The 22,659-nt window shown below is 38.1% G+C and overlaps 2 protein-coding genes across 2 annotated transcripts; one reads left to right on the top strand and one right to left on the bottom strand.

Annotated features, from left to right (window-relative positions):
- Positions 1-3,794: 3,794 nt before the first annotated feature.
- On the bottom strand, positions 3,795-13,942 carry LOC146167602 (phospholipase ABHD3-like). The gene is made up of 8 exons (XM_083384280.1): positions 12,061-13,942; positions 11,791-11,960; positions 11,156-11,375; positions 10,597-10,709; positions 10,025-10,198; positions 8,801-8,890; positions 5,935-6,062; positions 3,795-4,387 (listed from the first exon to the last, which is right to left on the bottom strand). Exons 1-8 carry the CDS (start codon positions 12,136-12,138, stop codon positions 4,215-4,217), a joined length of 1,146 nt encoding a protein of 381 aa, XP_083240406.1. The 5' UTR covers positions 12,139-13,942; the 3' UTR covers positions 3,795-4,214.
- Positions 13,943-18,285: 4,343 nt separating this feature from the next.
- LOC146167601 (uncharacterized) lies at positions 18,286-21,823 on the top strand. Its single transcript, XM_083389126.1, has 3 exons — positions 18,286-18,529; positions 19,176-19,352; positions 20,444-21,823. Exons 1-3 carry the CDS (start codon positions 18,439-18,441, stop codon positions 20,746-20,748), a joined length of 573 nt encoding a protein of 190 aa, XP_083245252.1. The 5' UTR covers positions 18,286-18,438; the 3' UTR covers positions 20,749-21,823.
- Positions 21,824-22,659: the final 836 nt, after the last annotated feature.

Here is a 22,659-nt window from a genome sequence, read left to right as displayed (position 1 = left end):
AACTTGTAAAACGGTATAAATGGCTTATACCCTTTCGTCGACCATTATAGGTAGGTAGGCTATAACTGAATGGAATTGGAGACTCTTGTTTTACAGAAAAATCGCACAGGATATACGACTGTGCGACATTATTGTCTTAAATTTAGATAACTGTTTCCATAGTTATTTTTATAAATCACAAACATATAAGGTCGGCGACTCTCTGTTCATGCTCTATCCGGGTCTATTCACCATATTCATTTCTACCTATGGCTTGGCTTATAGGGCGGACGACGCAGCAAGGTGCCGTAATCCTTTTCCAATTTTGACCGGCCCACTATTCGCGCCGCATGTATGCCTACATATGTTCGTCGCCGTATATGTTCGGGAATGTTATAGATGCGATCTCCTGGCGCCAGTATCAATAATTCACGAGTCGAAAGAGGGGCGAACAACAAGCAACAAAGGCGGCACCCCTCTACCACAGCCGCGGGCAACGCATTACTAATTTATCACAATATAAACATCGTCGTAATGATAAAACAACGACGTGTGCCTGAGCGGCCTCGGTCGCTTTCTGGGGATGCACAGATACGCGGACGAGCATTCCTAATCCGATTTGGACCCTATTATCTTTGCCGCTTGATCGCCTGCGCTAAATCCAACCAGAAAGGCAAAAAGAACAAAAAAGCCCTTTAGGCTAAGCGAAATCCCGAGAATCAGCTAACTGTAAGGCAAACTTTCCTTCATGAGAGCCGTATATTCACAGCGGATATCTGGCGAAATTTTCATACTGCCGGATGCTTAAGAGCCTTTCCGGATGTTAAAATACGAATCACATAAATATTTTCACATCTTATCAATTTTAATTCCGCTCACGTCATTAATATTGAAGCTGTTCTTTTTTCTATAGGTTTTTCTTCCGTGTCTGTGCTCCCTTAACTTTTATAACCGCGAAAACCTGTGACAATGTGTAACAAGCAATTCTTAGGTATTTATACTGGTGGGCGTATTGTGGACTTGTTAACGCAAGCCTAAAAAAGGCAATTGAACTACGTCTTACATTTAATGGCGCTTCGTGTATTCAAGGAATAAACTTTAAAATCATTACATTTTGCGGGATTCACTTTAACAAATTTGGTTTGATAATGGAAAATATCCTTTATTTTGGTGCATGGCTATTTTCGGTATTACAGGCTTGTAAAATATTTATCGTTTTCTTATCACTAACAATTAAACAGGCTTGCCAAGAAACATGGTTTAATTTCTGAATTAGATATGAAAGAGATATCGTTGGACATATATCCATTGCATGACGGCCTGCGCTATACCATTAAGTAATTTGTTCAACGTATAGGTTTTGTCTATTCTTACACATTCAGCGACAAACAAACAAATTGGTAAATGGACATACTAAATAAAGTGGTGATGCAAACTGTAATATACGAAATCTTCAGAAATTACAACAGTAGATTTTTTTGTAACTGAGTTGCTTAACAAAATGCGTTGTGAATATTTTTATTCGGATTTTTAATCACAAAACCGTATAGTTTTAAATTTAGTTTTTAAACGTTGGAACAGACAGAAGAGTAGTGTGGGCTACCAAACGAGTACCTCCGTATCATGTTGATGATACCGGTGATTGTCAAACTTTTTGAACCAGGCCTTACTTCCGTTTTCAAAAAAAGTCAGGCTCTATATAACTTATACACGCCATGCATAGGAACTTGTTTTTGCTCAGTCACTACAAAAACATATATGTCCACCAAAATGTTGCCAGGCCCTACCGGTCTCCCAATTTGGGAACCACTGTTTAAGACTGAATTCCGCATAACTTTAAGTTTGTAATTATACAGAATGGGGCAAAACAACCATTGTTAGACTTGATAGACAGCGCCATCTTTTACAATGGGACAACTCTAATGTGCTAACCTGTATTGGACAACTCTAATGTGCTAACCTGTTTATCAGACACCCTTTTTTTACTTTAACCATAAAACAACAAAAGAGCGATATACGAACTTTGCAAATCCTTCTAAATAGGAACGTAATTAATTTGCGAGCACCTATAAAACCTAGCGTTTGATTAAATATTTCTACATCACCTTTCTTGTGTTTCTACGTAACCTTTCTTGACTGACTAAACTTTGCGTTTAAACAAACACGAAATTAAGTCGTTTTTGAGCAGAAAACATTCCCGAATATATACGAAAGGCATAAATTCCTTCGATAGGCAGACTGTCGCTGACTCGCACAGCCTTGTTCTCCAGAAGGGCACCATGTCGTAAAGCGGCCTGCACAATTTGACGACGTCAGATGCCCTGATTTATTGTAGCTGACGAACTTTCAGCGTTCCACGGGGAAATACGTACGGCGCCCATTGCGGGGCTCCCGCTGGGTTAATTTAGCCAGCCGCATAATTACGATTCTTTCAGGGCAATTGGGACAGCGATGATGTTACAGGTTTCCTATAATTTATTAATATGAGGGGACAACGGCGGCGAGCGGCGTGAATCTTGATCCGCTATGAAAAAAACTCCCCGTAACATTTGTTTCGAGCATTGAAATGAAATTGCCATACTTGCGATTCGGGAATACCGCCTACACATCACGTTATGAATAATACGTGACGCAAAGCGGTAAAATAACCAGTCGGCAACGTCAGAATTTTTAATGTGCCGTAAATGATAAATACATCATAGAATAACAATTGCTAATGTCACAGAAGAAAAATTCTCTTCTGTCATGAGATAGCGGCCTATACATTGAGTTTGAGTTTCGAACTATAATTAATTTGTCAGAAAGTGTCCAATTTTTTTCATTATTACGGAAGTAGTCTTTTCTAAGCAGGATAGAAAAATGAGGCAAGCGATACTTTTTTTTGAAAAATCACTTGCCTTAGTCCAATGTTAAATGTAGCATTCACCACCACACACTATATGAGGGCTTGAAAATCTTCTCGTTTTTTACGTTGACTATCTATTTTACTGTGATAAAAAATAAGCGTAGTTTAGGTGTCTTTTTTAGCTCAGGGGTCCGCCCAAAAGTTTCACAGCCATAAAGCCAATGTTTATTGTTCCTTTTTATAGAATGTTATGCTAGAGCTAGACAATGTTTCAGATTAATAGAACCATCGCACAGACAGCGCTTGCACATTATGCAAAAGTTGTTTGATATCTTATCAGCATCCATAACACATTAAAGTTGTTCGGTATCTCACAATTACAAATTGGATTAGGGTAAGATAAAATATATGTGCAAAATCTACACAAACTATCAGGTGAAAAATAAGTCGTCATAACGAACGGCCACGGTCCTGAAGCTGCAAATATCGTGAGCCCGATGAACAAAACAGCAAGACATTGAAAGTTTTGATTTGAGTGAGAAGTATTTATATCTAGCCTATGTTAATTGCAGCTTTGGGACAAAAAAGATGAAAATTTCACAGATACGCCACTATGCAAAACGTAAAGTCGTAACTTAACATAACCAATCTTAACGACACCTAATGTTCTCGAACGAACTTGTGCGCCAAAAAGTACTTGGAAAGAATATATTTTTCGTGTCGGCACAACTTAATACTAAATAAGCTAATACAGTGTTTTAGTAAGTCTTCGCGTCCCCTTGGTATCCCTTTCTGTGCGACGACATTTAAGAACCCCTGTTGTAGCCTTTGTATAGGACGCTTTATTATAAAATTAAAGTGTATATTGTTGCAGGAGAACAGAGATTTTATATACATTACACTAGCTAACCTAAATTTCAATCAGATTACTAGGTGAGGTATATGCAAATGGGAAAACAGTCTGGTTATAAAGTACTTTATTTGGCATAAACGGATAAATTATTGAAGCAAGAAGCAAATTTTAACGGCAAGGAATTACTCCAACACGTCATATAACAATAACACTGCACTGAAACAAACCAAAGAAAGCAAGAAGAAATAAGTGTCAATTGTGAGGAACTTAAGAATGGCTAAATTATAAATTTAGTGGATGTAGTGCTTAACACAAAACATACACAGCTGAACAGAGAGCAAGTTACGCTTCATTTATAGGGTACAACTTACAAGCAATTCATAACTACTGCAGAGATTGAGACAATCAAAGCTTGGGCAAAATGCACCAAAAGCGATAATTTGAATCACCTACGTGGTGGCTATTACGTAACTAATTTCAGTCGGCCATAGAAAGAAAACCCAATAAAAACGAGTGAAAAAAAACAAAAATAAAAAACTATGGTAACTCATCAGCATGCGAAAAAACGGCCTGCATGTAGTCCCCCATGACGTCAACAAAGTAGGGATTTGCAAAGGGGTTGAGTCCTTGCAGATGACCCACGTGGCCCCCGCCGTGGGTGACCCCAAGTGCTACGTAGTCGGTTTGTGCGATCGCTTCGGCAGGAACACCTGAATTTTTGAAAAGGTTTTCGTGGGATCAAAACGATGCGAGTTTATTTTTTTTTAAATTTAGCTCTAAACATAAAACGTATACCTATAGCAGTGGTCAGCAAACTGTGGGCCGCGGTCCCAAATGTGGGCCGCAAAGCCATTTTTAGTGGGCCGCGGGTTACTTTTGAATAGCTTAGTGTTATAATGTAGTTGCGGGCCGCGTAATAGTCGTATATTCATTGCACTTTATTTTACAAATTGGTGTGGCATAGAATTTTTGAACTCGCTCAGCTTGGAAAGGCCCACGTGCCAAATGTGGTCCTGGGAGCCTGTCGAACTATATTTGGGCCAAGTTAAACTGTATGTAATTGAAAAAGTTTTGGCGCTTCGCGCGTATATTTTTCGTTTTTTGTCTATTTTACATTATGATATGGCAGTGTTTTGGGCACCAAGACACCGTGTTTTATTTAACCTTAAAATCAAATATCCTGAATCCGCCACTTTTTTGTAGTGTTTTACGTAGTGGGCCTTCAATATCGATGTCTAAACGTTTTCAACAAGTTAGATGCCTAACGTTTCAACAAGTTATCAAGTTGAAAATAAAAAAATGAAATAGGCTGCTAAACTGAGTACTGCCATCAATGCATCTAAGTTGCAATGACCCTAAATCAAAAAGCGACTTTAAGACCAACGCAGTTCATTTCAAAAGACCATTTGTTTAATTTATTATTTAGTAAACTTGCACATGTAACCATCTAGGCTTCGAGAAGGGTCTCATAGCACAAGTTAACCCTTTTGCCATGTCTCACTCCTGCTTAAAACCTGGGGTTATTTTTTCTGTGCAAACACCAACTCCATTCGACAATTACTTTCCTAATCGTAATAAATGTGCATTTTGAAGCAGAAGCGAAATGAAATAAGGGTGCAAAATCCCCTCAATAATTCATCGCAAGCCATCTTTTAAAAATAAACTTCCTGTTTGGCAACGCTGGCCACCAGGTGTCAAATGTCAATCAATCCGTGATAGCCACGATAAAGTCCTAATGGGGTCAAGCGAGGGACATAGTCAACCTACAATTCAATACAAAATATGTGGGATTAAAAAACAACAAAAAATAGTGTTGCTTAACATGACGGTACTTAGAGAAAGTAAAAGCAAATAGCGAAAATTGGTTCCATGCGAATTGGAAGCTATTAAGGTAAGCTGATTTTCTATGTAACCGTTGTTCTGCTGACTTTTGCAATTTACAGCCGGTTAACAAAGGAAAACGAGTATAGTACTTTTAAATGATTAGCATTTTACGATTAATTTTAAAAATAAAACACGGTATTTCAAATAAAAAATCAAGTGAAATGTGACGTAAGATATATAACACTTTTCGTTGTTGCGCTACTGTTAATTGACATAACTAATTTTATGTATCGAGTATGTTCTGTTCTAAAGAGCTACAATATCTACAGTACTCAAATAAGTTATAAAATCGTCACGCCCTGGCATTGGATAATTCTCCCCTTCTGTTACAAGTGTCCTACCTATGTAGACCTAAAATGATTAAAATGCTTACTCTCGATCGGTATAAAGGCGTCGTCGTCGGCGCAAAGGCAGAGCGTTGGAGTTCGAAAGGAGTGCAGGAACTTAGGTGTAATAACACTGTCGCTGTAGTAGTGGTCCACTGTCTCGTACCCGAACACTCTAAAAGGCAATTGGAACAGTTTCGTGAAAAAATTAAGAAATGCATGTGCTTCTACAGGGTTGTATGGCAGATAAGTGAGACTAAGGTAAAATCCGATTATGTGGTTGACAATTTTATATAATACATATATATATATATATAATGTTATGCTCTTCATCTGTATGTTAGTTAAAACAAACCACCTGTCAAAATCATAAATCGTCTTTATTGGGAGGGTGTGTCACACGAAAACCCTCGGTATAACAAATTTGCTTGTGTCTTCTTTTTAAAGATTAACAGTAAATACTTTACTTTTGCCGGTAAACCGACATACTTTCAGTTTGCCAGATTTGATCATATCACTTTTTTGGCTAAATATATATTTTAAATCGGCCACTTTATACATAAAAACCCTATTTAGCCCGGGTAACGCGGCACATTTCGTCTATAGCTATGGATAAATTAAATTGAAATAGACGGTAATTTTCGGCAAAGCGCATTAGAGAATACGGAGGCCTTCCCCGGGGTTTCAACTTTTCGCCGAAAGGTTTCCATCGGTCACAGGGACACTGGCAGGGGGCAAACAAAAGTGCTTGTTCCGCGAACAGAATGAAATATGCAGCAACGATCGGCGACAGAAATCGGCGTCGGTAGTCTGGGGGGTCGGACGCTCGCGAAACGTGACTAACGGCTTAATTACATGCATAATTCAGGCGGCTGGGTTAGAATTGCCGCACTTGCGACCGTCTAGTCAGGTTTTTTTAAAGGTTTTAACGCGATTTTTGCCCAGCGCAACGGGGACCGGGTTCGGGGTTCGGGGTTCGGGGTTCGGGGTTCGGGGTTCGGGGTTCGGGGTTCGGGGTTCGGGGTTAACGGCAAGGGTTGACGCCTTTGTAAAGGTAAGGGTAAAGAGTCCGCCTTGGACTACTTCCAGAGGCGGACACAAAATATAGTCCAGGCTAACAGATATGGGCCGTATGCACGGTTGTACTACAGAGCATGGGCATTAACCCCTATCTAAACTGACTCAATAAACTCCATTTACCTTGATTATTCGGTTAACAAAGGAAACACTAAGGCGGTAAATTCGGGAAAACATTCACCATATTATTGGCATTTTGTGATTTTTTTATTTTGTATAAAATTTAGTCTTGGCAAGTAAAAAAGTAAAAAGCACGAATGTCCGTTTTTGTTTTTTCGAATGCTATTCAACAAAGCCCTCTGTTCTCTTATCAGCTATTGCAAGAGGGTACTATTTTTAGGTCTTCGACCGGCTTTAGAAATTTTAGGAAGTCAGCAAAACCGCAAAATCAGACGATAAGGGAATGTAACACAAAAAGAAAAGTCGCTTCTTTTTCTCTTGTCTGCCTAGGATATTTGCTGATGTTTCTATTGTCGATCGACATAAATTTCGTAGGTGTGCCGCCGAATTGTTTTAGCTCTCTTGGTGTGCCGCAAGTGGAAAAAGATTGCGGAGCACTGGCCTACATCAATGAGTTAAAATCGAATGTTCAACAAAATTAGAAACAAATTAAATCGATTTATTTATATGTGCTTCAGTGCTTGTACTGTATCTTAGTAGCAGCCCATAATGTATTCGATTTTAAAAAGTTAAATTAACATAGAAGATCCTCGATTAAAACATAAACGAAGTTATGGGGACAAATAAATGTACAGATTAGCGAAACGTAGTCGTAAAGAGTCGTACTAAATGCGTATAGTTATAGATTCTTTCGACAGAAACATAATTCTACGTACACAACTGCTATAGGTAAAAAAAGATCGTTAATTGTCTGATAGTATGGCACGATCTCAACACGGTCGATTTTAGTAAGAAATTAATGGAGTTTTCTCAGGTGAGCCTTGGAACAGATTAGGTCTAATCTAATATCCCAACACCCGGCATCTAGTTCTACAACGCGCCACAGACAGGGTAACCTTCGGTTAAACGCAATAAACTCGGCGGTGGAACGAACTTCGTAATGCGATTGTCAAGCGTAACTCGTTAGCCCTAACGGAATCGCGGGATCGATAATTAAATACGAGTTTTGTGTCACGATTCAATTCGTTCGGGTCGGGGTTACTCCGACATGACATCACACAACCTGTCACCTACGCGTGTTCGCGGGTCGAAAGTCATAGGCCCTCGTCAGGTAAGACTAATATTACGTAATCTGATAAACGAGATAAATACGGATTGTTAAAAATTTACGCTTTTTCAATGCTAATGCCTAGCCTCTTATAATACGGAGCTCAGACGAGGTAAAATTTGCAACATTATCTATTTCACGGTTTTACCCGTCTTATGTAAGGTCGTATTTTAGGGTAAAATGTTACTTTTGAGAAGTTGGAGTTAACATTTCAAAAACCAAACAAATTTAAAATACTTACTTAAGTGAAAAACAGCAAACGTTTTTCACTTAACACGCATGAGAATGGGTGTTAGACTAACCGAAAATTCTAAGCAGAAGAAGTCACAAATACAGTGGAACACTAAACTTAGGTTTACATCCGCTAAAATTAATTAGGTACATTGCGCTATGCAGGATACCAAAATGGAGTTATGAATCATGCTTAGACTAAAAAGTCAAGTCAAGTCGATGGTACTTTATCCCATTAGAAAACAAGGTTTTTCCAGTTTCTTGAATATTGTCTAAGCTTACAACCCCTGATCGCCATTTTAACGCGTTTTCCGGCATAGGTAAAACATCAAGGCAGTTATGGGTGAAAAATCGTGGCTCATAGTACGAGCGCTTACTTAGACGTGAAATGCATGTCAAACTCTCTGATGCTACTTGAACGTCTCAATCTCGGACCGTCAACCACACCGGTGAACTTGTCAGCCGATCTGTAAAAAGAACAAATATAAGTTACAGAAATATCAGTGAGGGTCTACAATCGAAAAATTGTCATGCAGTGACTATAGTGTGTTTGTAAGGTCGGGGCTAAGGTGCGTACCTTAGACAAAATTCCTTTAGCAAATATTAGACATGTCGTTTGTTTTGGTGTCGACAAATACAAGTCCCAAGCGTTTGGACTTCGAACGACGAAATGCGTCATAATCCTAACCACAGGTAGGAAAAATACAAAGGTTAAACCAGTGGTTCTCAACCGGAGTGCCATTTTTAATGCTAAAGGGTGCCAGGAGATATTTGAGAATATTTAATAATCTGATTTATTATTTCTTACAACTTTTTTGTAAAGATTAAAGTGGAATAAATCCAATTATATCAAATGCTTTTAAAAAATTATTACACAGTATAGCTCGAAGTGCACGAATATGATTACACAGTATAGCTCAAGTGCACGAATATGACCTACAGGAAACATCCGATGTTTGCTCAGTCAACAGAAAGAATATCGCTACGTCTCTACTATTTGCTGCCTAATCGTGACTAAGGGTTGTTAGCGACACAGAGTAAATTCCTATTGTTACTTACACAGAAAAATTTTTCACAGAAATATAAAATAAATACAAGCCACTTTTTCAAAATACGCTTAATATATATATATGAATATATATAGTGGCTAAAATGTTTATTCCCAAATCCCAATAGAACAGAGAAAAAACAGGGGTTTGAAAAAAATCATTTCTGTGACACTATTCGTCGACTTTAAGACATCAAAAAATATGTTTCACAGATTATCTGGGAGCGAAGGTCATGACTTTAATTCAGAATCGATTCGTCAGAAAGAAGAATTATTTAAAGCGTACGAACACATTCAAAAAAGAAAAAAAAAAATTTCGATCAAGGTAAAACTGCGTCGAAAGCCGTGACAAGATTCCGTCGAATCGTTCAGCGGCCAAGGTCAAAAGGTTACATAACATTAGCAGCAGGATATTTCGTTCGCGTCAGTCTATTGTACAGCGCGATAATGCACGGTTATTAATCGATTTGCTGTCGCTCGCGTTCGCCCCAACTCCCCGATATCAACAAACCGAGCAACCAACGGCGGCAGTTGTGGCGCTTGGCTCACTTACCGGCTATAAATCCTCTTCAGCTCCTTGGTGATGGAGATGTTGTAGAGAAGCCAGGAGTCCCACTTTTCGAGGTTGGCCGAGCTGTTGACCGTGTCGAAAGGGCACGCGTAAATGAAGGCTGCGTGTAGCTTGCTTTGTGCGCCGCTGAGCGCCAGGTAACGACTCAAGATCAGGCTGCAATGTTGGATTGCGCCATTACACGATAATAATTGCCTCGGTGAAACTAAATAATTTAAGTTACCGAATAGGAGGCAAATACTTTACTTACACTAAGATATTCATCCAGTTAAAATTCCTATTTATCCTGTTAGGGAAAATGCCAGGTAAACAACCGCCAACGCATACTGTTTGTAATCGTTAGGTTTCATTGATTAAACCTTAGCTGCTTGCCTGTAGGGTTCAATGGTTTACAATATATGTAATGTTTTAGTGATAATTTCATCAAAACATTGTTGCTTTGATAGTGGTCAAGTTCAAATAAATCGAGTTATTATATTTAAATATTTCCAATTTTGCAACAGCCGACGTTATCTAGTTTAAACATTTAAGTTCAGGCAGTATATTTTACCGACCTTCCCATTGAAACAGATGCAGCAGCTATGGGGCGATTGGGAAATCTCTCTCGTAGCGTGCTAATGGTCAGCGCAAAATCGTTGCAATCAGCAGCGCAGAAAGCTTTGGCGGTCTAAACAAGAAAAGGGGCAATGTTGGATAGGTAATATAGTTCTCTAGTCTAGGATTTTACAGACGTAGGCTAAAAAAAAAATTAAAAAAAACTACGTACGATAAAAAATGAACTTTTTATACTCTTGGTAATATTTCGACTTGATCCGTCGTTTTTTGCAGCAGAATTCTTACGTTTATTTTTTTCTATTAGGTTTTATCAATAAAAATAATATGCCTTTTCGCATTAAATTAGGTAATATTCTACACTGTAACTTTAAAAGTTCGGTCTCACAGGTACATAGTCCGCATAAAACACGTGGGGTGTTGGTAATATTCCAAAGGTATAAGTTTAAAACTTCAGTCTCACAAGTACATAGTCCGCAAAAAACATGTGGGGTGACTGCATGCACAACTCGTAGCCCTGGACTTTCTACAAGGTTACGTGGGCTCGTTGACAGAACGTACCAAGCACGGCACGTCGATGCCACGATTCACCATCACCACTGCGTCAAAGCCACGTTCCAGCAGCTCGGCCACCATCTTTTGTATGTAGCCAGAGTCGGAATGTGATGTCAGACCTGGAAATATGATCACTAGCGGCTGCGTGTCTTTGTCTCTTGACTGGTCCGGCGAAAAAGCCCAATGCAGGGAAAACTGTCCGCCATCAGGGGTCGCTATTGACTCTCTGGAGCAATACAAAAAAGGCGGTTGCTTTGTAGAGCACAACGATTAAGACACAAATACGTAAACCGCTAAAAACGCTGTTAAATAAATAATAGTTTGATTAAATTTGCTGTTGCCGCCAGGCTTAATATATTAAAGAGATGATATTCGCCCTTGTGTTTAATTCCTGATAAAAAAATTCTGTACTTTCCTGATAAATAATTTCTGTTCAGAAATTCTGTACATCAGAAATTAAACAGGAAATTGAACTTCTTATCAGTAAACAAAAGTTTTTCTAATAGTGCTTTAATTTTCACCACAATTATAGCAAAATTTAAAAACATGAGTATTAGAAATAGCTATGGCAATTAAATTGGATATTGAAAAACAGCTTAACATTTTGAAAACCAAAATTGAACATATATATTATATAATACCTTTTGGCATATGCAACCTTTTCATAATGGGGCATTAATGCTGCGAAAATGGTTTGAAATCTTCCCCCTGGGATAGGAAAAAATGACCAAAAACGCTCATCTAAAGATGAAACATGTGCTTCAAGAAATGAAGAAAATTTGGAATTTTTCTTTTTGTAGACAAGTGGCTTCTGTTGTTTAAAAAAATAAAGCATAATGAAAACAAAGGTAAACTAAAATAATGCCATTACTATTCAAAGAAAAAAACAAAAATTACATATCATGTCTTACCTTTCCATAGCTCATGAAATAGTATCCACAGTAAATAATGAATGAAGACAACAGAGTTATAGAAACTGATAAAGCCATTTTATTCCACTGTCAAGCAAATAGCCAACACCATATATAAAGCCCTATACGCACTCGCACAACACCAACTTTCTGTTAAAGGAAATGCAGTTACAGCATGATTTCAGGGTTTGCACATACTGTTCCAGTGTTTGGTAAAACAAGAAAACCAACTTTTGGTTGGGGGTATAACACATATTATGTTAAATTTAAAAGATTGCATCTGTCAATGCCTTGGCACTTTATTCAGGTTTATTTTGGCAACAATGTAAATTTTTTGGTTAAATATATAACACGTCTTTAAATGCAGGTATCACATGGATCAAATAACAAACTTGAGGTTAAATGGTTCTTGAACTGTTACTAGTTATTTAGTAAAATCAGTTACATATTCATTTAAAATAGAGAAAACCCAAAGCACAATTTAGGTTGGCTATAAATCTACATTAGTCAACCAAAGGCTCCACTTGAGAGTTAACAGTCACGTTTTTTGAAATAGGAGACGTATTTAAAGCAATTGGTGGACTTTGGTATTTAGAAGAGCCATCAATTTCAAGCTTTAACTTTTTCGGAGGTTTTACATTGATGTCTTTTGGGGTGATTGATCTTCTTCTGAAGGACTTAAAATCTAATAAACCAGAGTCACTCTTGTCATCTAGCAAAAACTTGAGTTTTGCCGATTTGAATTTGTCACCGTGGAAATGCAGTTTGTTCAAAAGAACTTGACGCTTGCGTAGCTGCCGTTTTATGACCTTGTCTAGTTGCAGAATATGTTCTGTTGTATTTTGGTTTTCCAGCTGGAGCTCTCCACACTTCTTTTGTAATAAGCTGCATTTTAGTTCAAAATACTTTTCCCTTGTTTCCTGGTCCATTGAGGCTGATTAAGCACCTATTAACAATAAAATTGTGGTGAATTATAACCATTACACGCTTTTCAATTTTTTATAAATTCTAAAAATTAAGGTTTTAATGGCACCAGTATAACATGGACCCTGATTGCATTCCACTGGCTTTCCGCCAGAGATCTTTTGTGTGGAATGCTTGCCCAAAATCATGCCAGTGACGTCATTTTGGAGAGGAATATCACCAGTCTAGTGAATTTACCAAACAAATTACCGTTTTTGGCGTAGGATTTTAGCGGAAGAATTTGGCGCAAATCTTTGTGGGCGCAAATTATGGAATGCAGTCAGGGCATGGAGTAAATTTAATGAATTGCTAAGTTTAGTTACTGGGTATGATGTTTACTATGTTAAAGGTAAAAAACACTATGAAAACGATCCATTCCAGATATTAACTTTAGAATTGTTCGTTAAACTTGGTTATTGGGTGGTTGAACTTTGTGTTGTGTAAAAATTTTATGAGCATCGGTCAAAAAGTCTCCTAGATTTTACCAAAACTGTAAATCATAAACTTGACGTTTAACCTCAACAAACAAAACTACAATTTGATTATGGGCGCTGGTCTAGAATCCTGCCACAGCGCTGAAACGATTATTAAAGCAATCCACAATATTTGGGTTCGGGTGGATCAAGTTATATTATTTAATATTATTGCTTAACTTACCCAAACGCTAACCTGCACCCCAACTTAAGTAATTTTCGATGTTGATCGGATTCTAGACAATTGCCCGCAATATTGTAAACGTTAACGAGAGCAGAACAGAGCTAAGTTAATCTTTTTGACACTCCGAATCACCTAATTTACTCTTCTTCATGTTATGAAACACGATTACTAACTACTGTATTTACAATCATACCACAAATGTTGATTACTACAAAGTATAAACTTTGTACTCGCAACAGGGTCCAGCTTTAAAATTTAGATTGCCAGAAAATGTGTTAAATTGTTTGCCTCTGTTGTTTCTCGGGGCACTTGTGCAATGACCCATAACTAGATTGGCAATCTCATAATTTATATTTACACGAGCGTGATTCAACTATATCTTGTCGCGGGCCAAGAAAAACAATTCGTTTTATGTTATGAAGCGTAGAGGGATAGTTGGGAGCTATAAGAAGGCTGCTGACCCTATAGACGAGGGCCGACGGCTGCCTAAGTCTCTTACAAGTTCTTAATCCGACTCCAAAGGAGCAGGCCGCTAGAATACCTGTCCTTAACTTCTTGTACTCTAAGCAAAGACAATCCACTCAGTAGATAGTTGCTCATAGAGTATATTCACAAATCTCAGAAACACACGATAAACAGAGCGGTGATTCAAGCCGCTATTAGTAAGACGTATAAAATAGAATGAATTGTCAAATGCGGAAAAGCAATTCGCTAGGTGCGGCGGTCACACGTCAGTGGACAATGGTCACGTGTATAGTGACGTAAAAGTAGGCTATATGCTACAGAATTCCCCTTCCAATGAACAAGCCAGACGTAGGAAGGGTTGTTCATTAATTGGAAAAGAGATCTGGAAGATTGATATTAGGATTTGGTTTGGGTGCATGTCCAAAAGCTGTGGGACATGAAGAGAAATAGCATGTAAAAATGGCGAGCGAAAAACAAGCGTGGCGTTGTAAGAAAACAACACGAAGCCGGTTCCGTTCCTCCAAAATAATCCTTTGACGCTAGGTCGTCTTTAAGGTCGCACGCTGCCGGTGCGGGGAATGTGAAGGAATCCTGGGCTGTTCGTACGAGAGGATCTTTCCGGGGGCCGTTGAAAGGGCGATGTATCTTATTCGGGGAGAGACGATTGACTGTCGTCTCTCTAATTGTCGAGATTTTTAGTCCGTTTTTTCTGAGACTTGCCTGCTTTTGATTGCAATGTTCTGTCTTCAGATATCTTCCGAAGAACAAGGAGGTCACCAGTGAAGCGTAGAGGGATAGTTGGGAGCTATAAGAAGGCTGCTGACCCTATAGACGAGGGCCGACGGCTGCCTAAGTCTCTTACAAGTTCTTAATCCGACTCCAAAGGAGCAGGCCGCTAGAATACCTGTCCTTAACTTCTTGTACTCTAAGCAAAGACAATCCACTCAGTAGATAGTTGCTCATAGAGTATATTCACAAATCTCAGAAACACACGATAAACAGAGCGGTGATTCAAGCCGCTATTAGTAAGACGTATAAAATAGAATGAATTGTCAAATGCGGAAAAGCAATTCGCTAGGTGCGGCGGTCACACGTCAGTGGACAATGGTCACGTGTATAGTGACGTAAAAGTAGGCTATATGCTACAGTTAAGGGCCAATGATGCAAGGACGAAATCACGATTTTGATTTGAAGGGCTTGAGGGCATCAAAATTAGGGAGTCGAACCGTTTGACCTTTCCAGTTCAGTTCGGTTCGGGTTCAAGGAGTTTTCCAGAATACGCTTTAATTCCGGTTTCGGTTCGGAGCAAATCAAGAGTTTCGGTTCAGCTCCGGTTGACCATTGTTATTTAAAAATTGGATCATAAGTTCCGATTCGGATAAAACAGAAGTTTCGTTAAATCTATAAAAAATTAGAATAATAAATTGTAGGGTTTCGTGAAGTGCCGTATTAAAAGCAAGCAGCTTATTATCAAAATATCTGTAAAAAATAAAAGCAACGTTTTATTTATTAAATATTTATTTTTTTTATGGAATTTCGAACATGTCATAACTTGACTTTGCCAATACAACTTGTGACGTCATGTTGAAGTGAAACGCTTTTTTGAAAGGTTCGAGTTCGGTTAAGGTTCATGTCCTTTCAAAATATTTGGTTCAGTGCCGGTTCGGCTCTTTAAAATATTATAAAAAACGGTTCAGGTTCGGTTACGGTTTGGGAAAATATCGAAGTTCTGGTTTGGATTTAGTTCGACTCTTGCGCAACAACGGGGGGTGGTGGGCATCAACCTTGGGCGGCATTATGAACAGTTCCTCGCTCGCAAAGTTAAAGAGCTCATTTCAGCGAGAGATTAACGAGCGATTTTACAAGGTTGAACAGGGTGCCGAAAAATATTTTAAATTGTTGGCTCTATTAGTAATTTTCTTGACACAATTTTCGGTGTACAATAAAAGTGTCAAAAATTAAACAATGTTTTGTCAACCTTGTCGCACAGCTAATGTGCTGTTTCAATCTCGCTATTGTAACGTTACAGTTAACCACTCAGCAAAAATATGAGCAAGGGTGCTGCGAACTATTTATCATTTCTGTACGATACCCCAAGTCAAAAAGGTTGCGAAACACTGGCTTAAGCCAATATAAGGTTTGCCCTAAAATATCAGCGTTGGTACGGTTTAACTTCCCAAGATAGAAAACTTTGGAAATCTTAGCGCGCAAAGTTCAATGAGGTTAAATTGTTCAAGTCCAGAATACGACAAGACGCACAGCGTTTCTTAATTTGGTAGAAAAGATATTTTTCACGTCATCTGCAGGTTAATATCAGACTATAGCTTACATTTTATCAAAAATTAATACATCAGTGAACCAAACGTAGCCTATAGTTTTTGCCACCTTGGCTTAAATGATGTACTTATACGCCTTACGTCACGTGCATAGATTCTGGTAAAGGGATGGCCTATTTCGATTTTTTAATTTGAGTAATATGGTTTATGCTTAATATTGAACTTCAGTTAAAACAGTCAGCGTTTGTAAACAAAGTAACACATACGGATTCCATGAAATGACAAACTTGGTCACGTTTCTTTTTCCGCCACGCCAACGTACGTCATAGGCACGAATTTGGAGAGTGTCGCATATCCATTCCAGTCGTTCAAAAATGAAAAAAAAACACCAGTTAATACAGGAAGTCAGTGCGCAAACTCGCTTAGCCCTCATAACCGTGTGACAATTGCCATAACGTGTAAGCCAAAAATTACAATAACGTTCACGCATATACGCCGTTTGTACCTGGCATCGTCTGCATTAAACAGTCGAGAAACTCAGGACTGGGAAAGATAGCGATATAATTTCGTAAAATTAAAACTGAAATTTGTCAAAACATGGCGTTACTTTAATTTTTACGTTCCTCATTCTAAGGCAACAGTGTGACGCTAGGCAGGTACGATAAACAAGGAAAAAATGAAAATAAAGCTTAACTGCGCGCGCGCCAAAAGAGGGATTAAAGAAAAACGTAATAACGCATAGTGCCCGAGGATATGTGTATTCTTTTCATTGCGAGGTCCATGGTATGAACTGTTTCTATTTGCATGCGCTAATTGCAAGTAGCACTGACAATCAATAGCAGGTGGACTGAGTCAGAGCGTGCGTAAGCAATATTCGCCATGCTGCCCAGGACAGTAGGCCTACCTAATTCGGTTACTGTAGAAAGTTTGATGAATCTCACTTTCAGACAGTTTAGCGAGTTCCTTATTACTAGGAACTTGAAAAAACTTTATTGTCAGTTCGAATTCAGTGTAGCCTACTATACCGTATAGTGTCCCGCTGAACATTCACGTAAAATTTTAAAGACTTTACATTTGCAAATGTTGGTAAATAGAATACTGCATACACGTTTCTGGTGCTGCGTTGAGTGGGGGTAGATTTATGGCGGCATGCCAACTCATATTTACCACTTTACGTAGGACAATATGCAGTGGTGCAATGGAAGGTTGTTGGTTTCTGTTTATATATTGGCTTCTATTGCGTTCGCCAACGGTCGAGCACTTCGACAGCAAAACACTTATCGAAGTTGATTCAGGTATATGCTGTCTGATTTTGTGGTTAGTAAACTTGTTCTGGCGTATGTTGTACACGGCCGGGTATTTGCAGACGAAAAGTAGTTTGAAAGCAATGAGATAAATTTTTTAGCTCGATGGCGCATAAGGAATGTTGAGCTCCAGCGGTATGAGCCAAAGCAAAAGCGAAACATCATGTTATGTTAATCAAAAAATAGAGTTGTGTCCAACGGCCATAGTTATATATGATGTATATTAAATTAACAATAATTAGGAATGTCAATTTTAAGTGGAATTAGAAATAAAGACAGATAAAGTGGCAGAAATATTAAAGCTTGCTTACAACTATTGCCATTTAAGAAATGTCGCGTGTACCTCAATATTATGCAGTGCGTGTCTTATTGAATGCTACAGCACAAACAACTAATAAATGACTAATAAATGTTGTTGTCGCATTGTTGTAGGTCGACGACTGAAGTGACGTATGGTGCGCTCAAAAGATTGTTAATGTGACGCAACAAAACAAGACGTAAACAAATTTGGGCATTTGCAAGTATTGCAAAAAATATATCTAAGTTATTTATAGGTTTTCTCAAAGATTATTAGGCAATACAATTTCTTGTGTTTCAAGGCGACATATAGCTGCATTCAGCTTTAATTTATCCGTGTCAGTATAAAGCAGTCTTCATTGACGGTTAACCAGACTGCAACGAAAAGAATTAGCCAGTGGCCTCTGTCTGCAGCCATGGGGGCGATAGCCACCAAACTGGAGAAACTGTTTAAAAGCTTCGACGCGGAACCCGTGAGAGTTCTTATGCTTGGACTGGACGCAGCAGGTGACCAGCACGTAAACGCAGTGTTTTCATATCAATAGAAAAATGTAGGTCGGAGAATCTATTAAAGGTAAAATAAATTGATCAATTCCGACCCGAACTGGTATGGCGCGTAGACAATTACATTTAAGGACTTGTCGTACGTAGCCTAACTGTGGAATAATCGAGTGGGTGAAAGAGTTTATTATTATTTAATAAACCATTTCCAAAAACATATATCTGGTTCCCAAATTTTCATTCTAATGTACAGTTCAAAAAAAACTTATTGAATGCATTGTTATACCTGATGACCCCATTTGTCTTACAATGAAATATACGCGTCCTTCAACTAAAAAGTTTAGACTTTAGTATTTGGTTTTAGTTTGAAAGCGCACCACTTTGCGAAAAACTGATTTCATGGCCCAAACATTTAAGTATGAAGAAAACATATAAAGAAATCGATGTTGGTTTCAGTTTGTTACAAAATAAAACATTTTTTAATGTGTAGGCCTACATGTAACTATTTGCAGTAATGCCTCTACTTAATGTAGGCAGTATTATTTACCCATTTGCATTATTTATTTCAGTTTTTAAGGGGTTTTGCGTGGTAAACAACTTTAGGCGAAACCATATTTCGCATTCAAACGTAAAAAATATAATTCCGTTGCAGGTAAAACTACCATACTCTACAAACTAAAGCTTAACCAAGTTGTGAAGACCATTCCAACGATCGGCTTCAACGTTGAAACGATCAGTCCTTGTAAGGGCCTCACCTTCACTGTGTGGGACGTGGGAGGCCAGACCAAGCTACGGCAGCTATGGAGGCATTATTATCAAGGAGCCGGAGGTAGGGTGGGATCACGAGTTGTGAAATAAATACGTCGTTGAGTTAATGTTGATTGTAATTTTGCATATCGAATTGGCGCCGGCCAAATTAAATATGGCCGAAGAATATTTCTCTAAAAATGTTTTCGCCTTATCATACTTGATTTACAACAAACAAATCAAAATAGAACCACTGCTGGCGGTGTACCACACCATTTGAGACTACAGGCCAGATTTTAAGGTAATAGTTTGCGCATCATAGACGCCATGGGAAATATCTGAAACTTTCTATTGGCAATTTTTTTATGCTCCTGAGGATAGTGACCTCTGCATTGATAAACTAATAGTTCGACGTTTTAGCTATTCTAATTTAAAATGACATTACCACATTTTTACTTAGTAGAGGACAGATTTAAAATGTACTCGCTGCAACAAGTTTAAGTTAACTTAACAATGCAAGGTATATTTGCAAAAAACAGACAACAGGTAACCCGTTCGTATCCGGACGTGTTGAGTGTAACCTTTCTGGCTTAAAAAGTGACTCATTTTTAGATCGGAAACTTCTGTAGGTAATTTATTTCTTTTTTAGGTGTGGTTTTAAGCTAAATCGTTTTTCAGGATACATAACATTATACGTTCAGCGGTAAAATATTATTTTCGATGCAATGTTTACCTAATTGTGTTTTAATATGGTTACCAGTTTAAAATAATTTCTCAAAATATTTTAAGAGAATGTGAACATTGGGCAGCCTGTAGGCTAATCCTTAACGTAAATCCTTTAACAACAGATTGGGTATGTTTACCATTAGGCTCGAATCCTCCATTAGTGTGGAGCTGATGATGAACGCTTTTAGCAAGGGCATTTAATATTATCCCTAGTGGTGACAATGCATAAACAACACACAACACATATTTTTATAATTCGGTTCAAACAATATGTTCGAACTGAGAAAAGTTGCCATTCGGGTCTACCGATCAAAATTAATAAGACGTTAAATGGTGTTCGAACAACCACGGCTAAAAACATTAGCAAAGCCTATAATTTATACTAACGTACTGCCACCAAGACCTGGACAGCTAACTACACCGGATATATCTGTGTTTACCTATCAGGTCTCATCTTCGTAGTTGACAGCGCCGACCAGTCGCGCTTTTGTGAGGCCAAGGACGAGTTATTCAGCATAATCTCCAACACCGAGATGGCCCGCATCCCGATTCTAGTGCTGGCCAACAAGCAGGACATGGAAATTGCGTCGCCAATCGATTCACTCATTCACCAGTTGCAACTGGGGGACATACCCGCATGGCAAAAATGGAACATTCAGGGTTGTTCTGCCAAGAAAGGCGAGGGCATCATGGAAGGTCTTCAGTCCTTCTCAAGGATGGTGAAAGAGTATCAAAAACAGAACAAAACATAGTCGCCCTGCTTTTTTCTTGTTGTCACTGCACCGCGCATAAAAGATAAATTCTGGCGTTTTGAGTTAAAGGGGCGCGAGGCTGTTTTAACGGTTCTTTAAAACATAAGTAATGGTTACACAGTAATTTATGTAAATATAAGTCAATCAGTTTTGTGCAAGTAACCTTGTTGTAGCAGAACTGTGTGACGGGGAGAAAGATAACCAGCACCGATGGCATTAAACAAGTAACGAAAACGACTTAAATATGACACAAACGACATATATAGGCTTACATTGTACCCCTTACAGGCCTACAAAAAAAACTCTTCTCGCCATAAAAGTTGATGCCATACTATCGCTACTGGTAAACGAGACTACAAAGTTGTTACGGCCTTAAAATAAGCTTACTATTATACTTTAATAATAATTGGTATTATTGCTGTTTGCCGTTGAAGAAAACTTGTTTTGTAATGACGACTGTTTATCGTATTGTAAAAACTTATTTATGTTTTTATGCTCAATTGATTGATTATATGTACGTGGAAATAGGCACTTTTGCGATTAGGGTCTGATATTTGAGGTGTAACAGAAAAAAATATAAGAAGGAAACCCACCCCGTGTCGTAATATTCGCTGCAATCTGCTTAACTGGCAGCATGAGTTGTTAACTACTGGAACTGCTTTTGATAAAACGTTTGTTGAATTTTTGTCTAACACGTTCTTACTCGACGTTTCATATGGATGGAACTTTTAAAAACCAAAAATCTTTGCCTATACCTGATTTTAATAACTAAGGTGTCGATACATAGTTAAAAACCCAAAGTTCATTTTACCTATACGTTACATTTATTATAGTTATTAATAGAAAACTGTACCAAGCGTTATATTTTGTACAAATGTCGTTCACTCTTTATAATGCCCAATATTTGTTAATATTGTTTTTATTTATTGTTTTAATTGTCTTTAATGGCAACTGGATTTTTAAAATTTAGACTGAGTATTTATTCATAGAGCATTGCATCCATGGGGAAAGCAATGTCTGCGTTTATGAAATATTTATTCATTATGAAATATTTTACGTTTAAATGCGATGTCATGTGGAGTTTAAACCACACTCTGCGGTAAAACATATTAGCTTAACAAAATTACGTTTAATCCTTTTGGCCTCATTTAACATAATGTTTAGGTTGGCGTAGTTTAAGTTAGCCTAATTCGGTCAATAGAACAACTTTAGAACAAGGGTGTTCACACAATAAGGTAGTGCCTGTCGAATATGCACCCATTTATCGCCGTTGCACCATTTTATTAGCTGACAATGCACGACGTCACAACAGTGTGACGCATTTGAACTGCCAGAAACCGTTCACAACGAGACGTAACTTCACAGTAATGTAAAGACGGAAGATTTTTAGAGGGGTTCTTCTGTACTATGACGTTTGCCCATTGAGGAAAGCGCACCAGCAACACAAGGAAGTTTGTCTACTCCAAGCTATAGTTTATTTAGTGAGGTTATATTTAAGTAAATTGAGATATGTGGAAAGAAAAATAACCAGCAACTGCGTACATAAAAAGTAATTTGTGCATCAGAAATGTTGCGGTTCATAACCTTAATACGCGATTGCATTATTTAGGCAGAACTTTGTATCCTAAAAAAAAGGAAATTACCAGAAAAAACTTATAAGCGATTTGTAGTTGCCATAGTTAATTTTTTTTCAATAAAATATTAGTAATCATCGTCAAAAATCAATAGAATGCAAACAAACGGCCAGAGCGATAAAAATGCTACAAAAAAGTATGTCATTAAGCAATCAGTAGGCCTACTGTGGAACTGTGTATTGTAGTGGTTCGCAAACTTTCTTACACGGTACAGCGTCGGTACACCAAGGTGCCTTAAGAGATTTTTAGGTATGCCACGCATTTTTTCGGTAATACA

The sequence above is a fragment of the Ascidiella aspersa genome, chromosome 1 (assembly GCF_963924565.1).
Source record: "Ascidiella aspersa chromosome 1, kaAscAspe10.2, whole genome shotgun sequence".
Taxonomy (NCBI): Eukaryota; Metazoa; Chordata; class Ascidiacea; order Phlebobranchia; family Ascidiidae; genus Ascidiella; species Ascidiella aspersa.
Note: the sequence above shows the minus strand (reverse complement) of the source record. Positions and strands in the feature narration are given on the sequence as shown.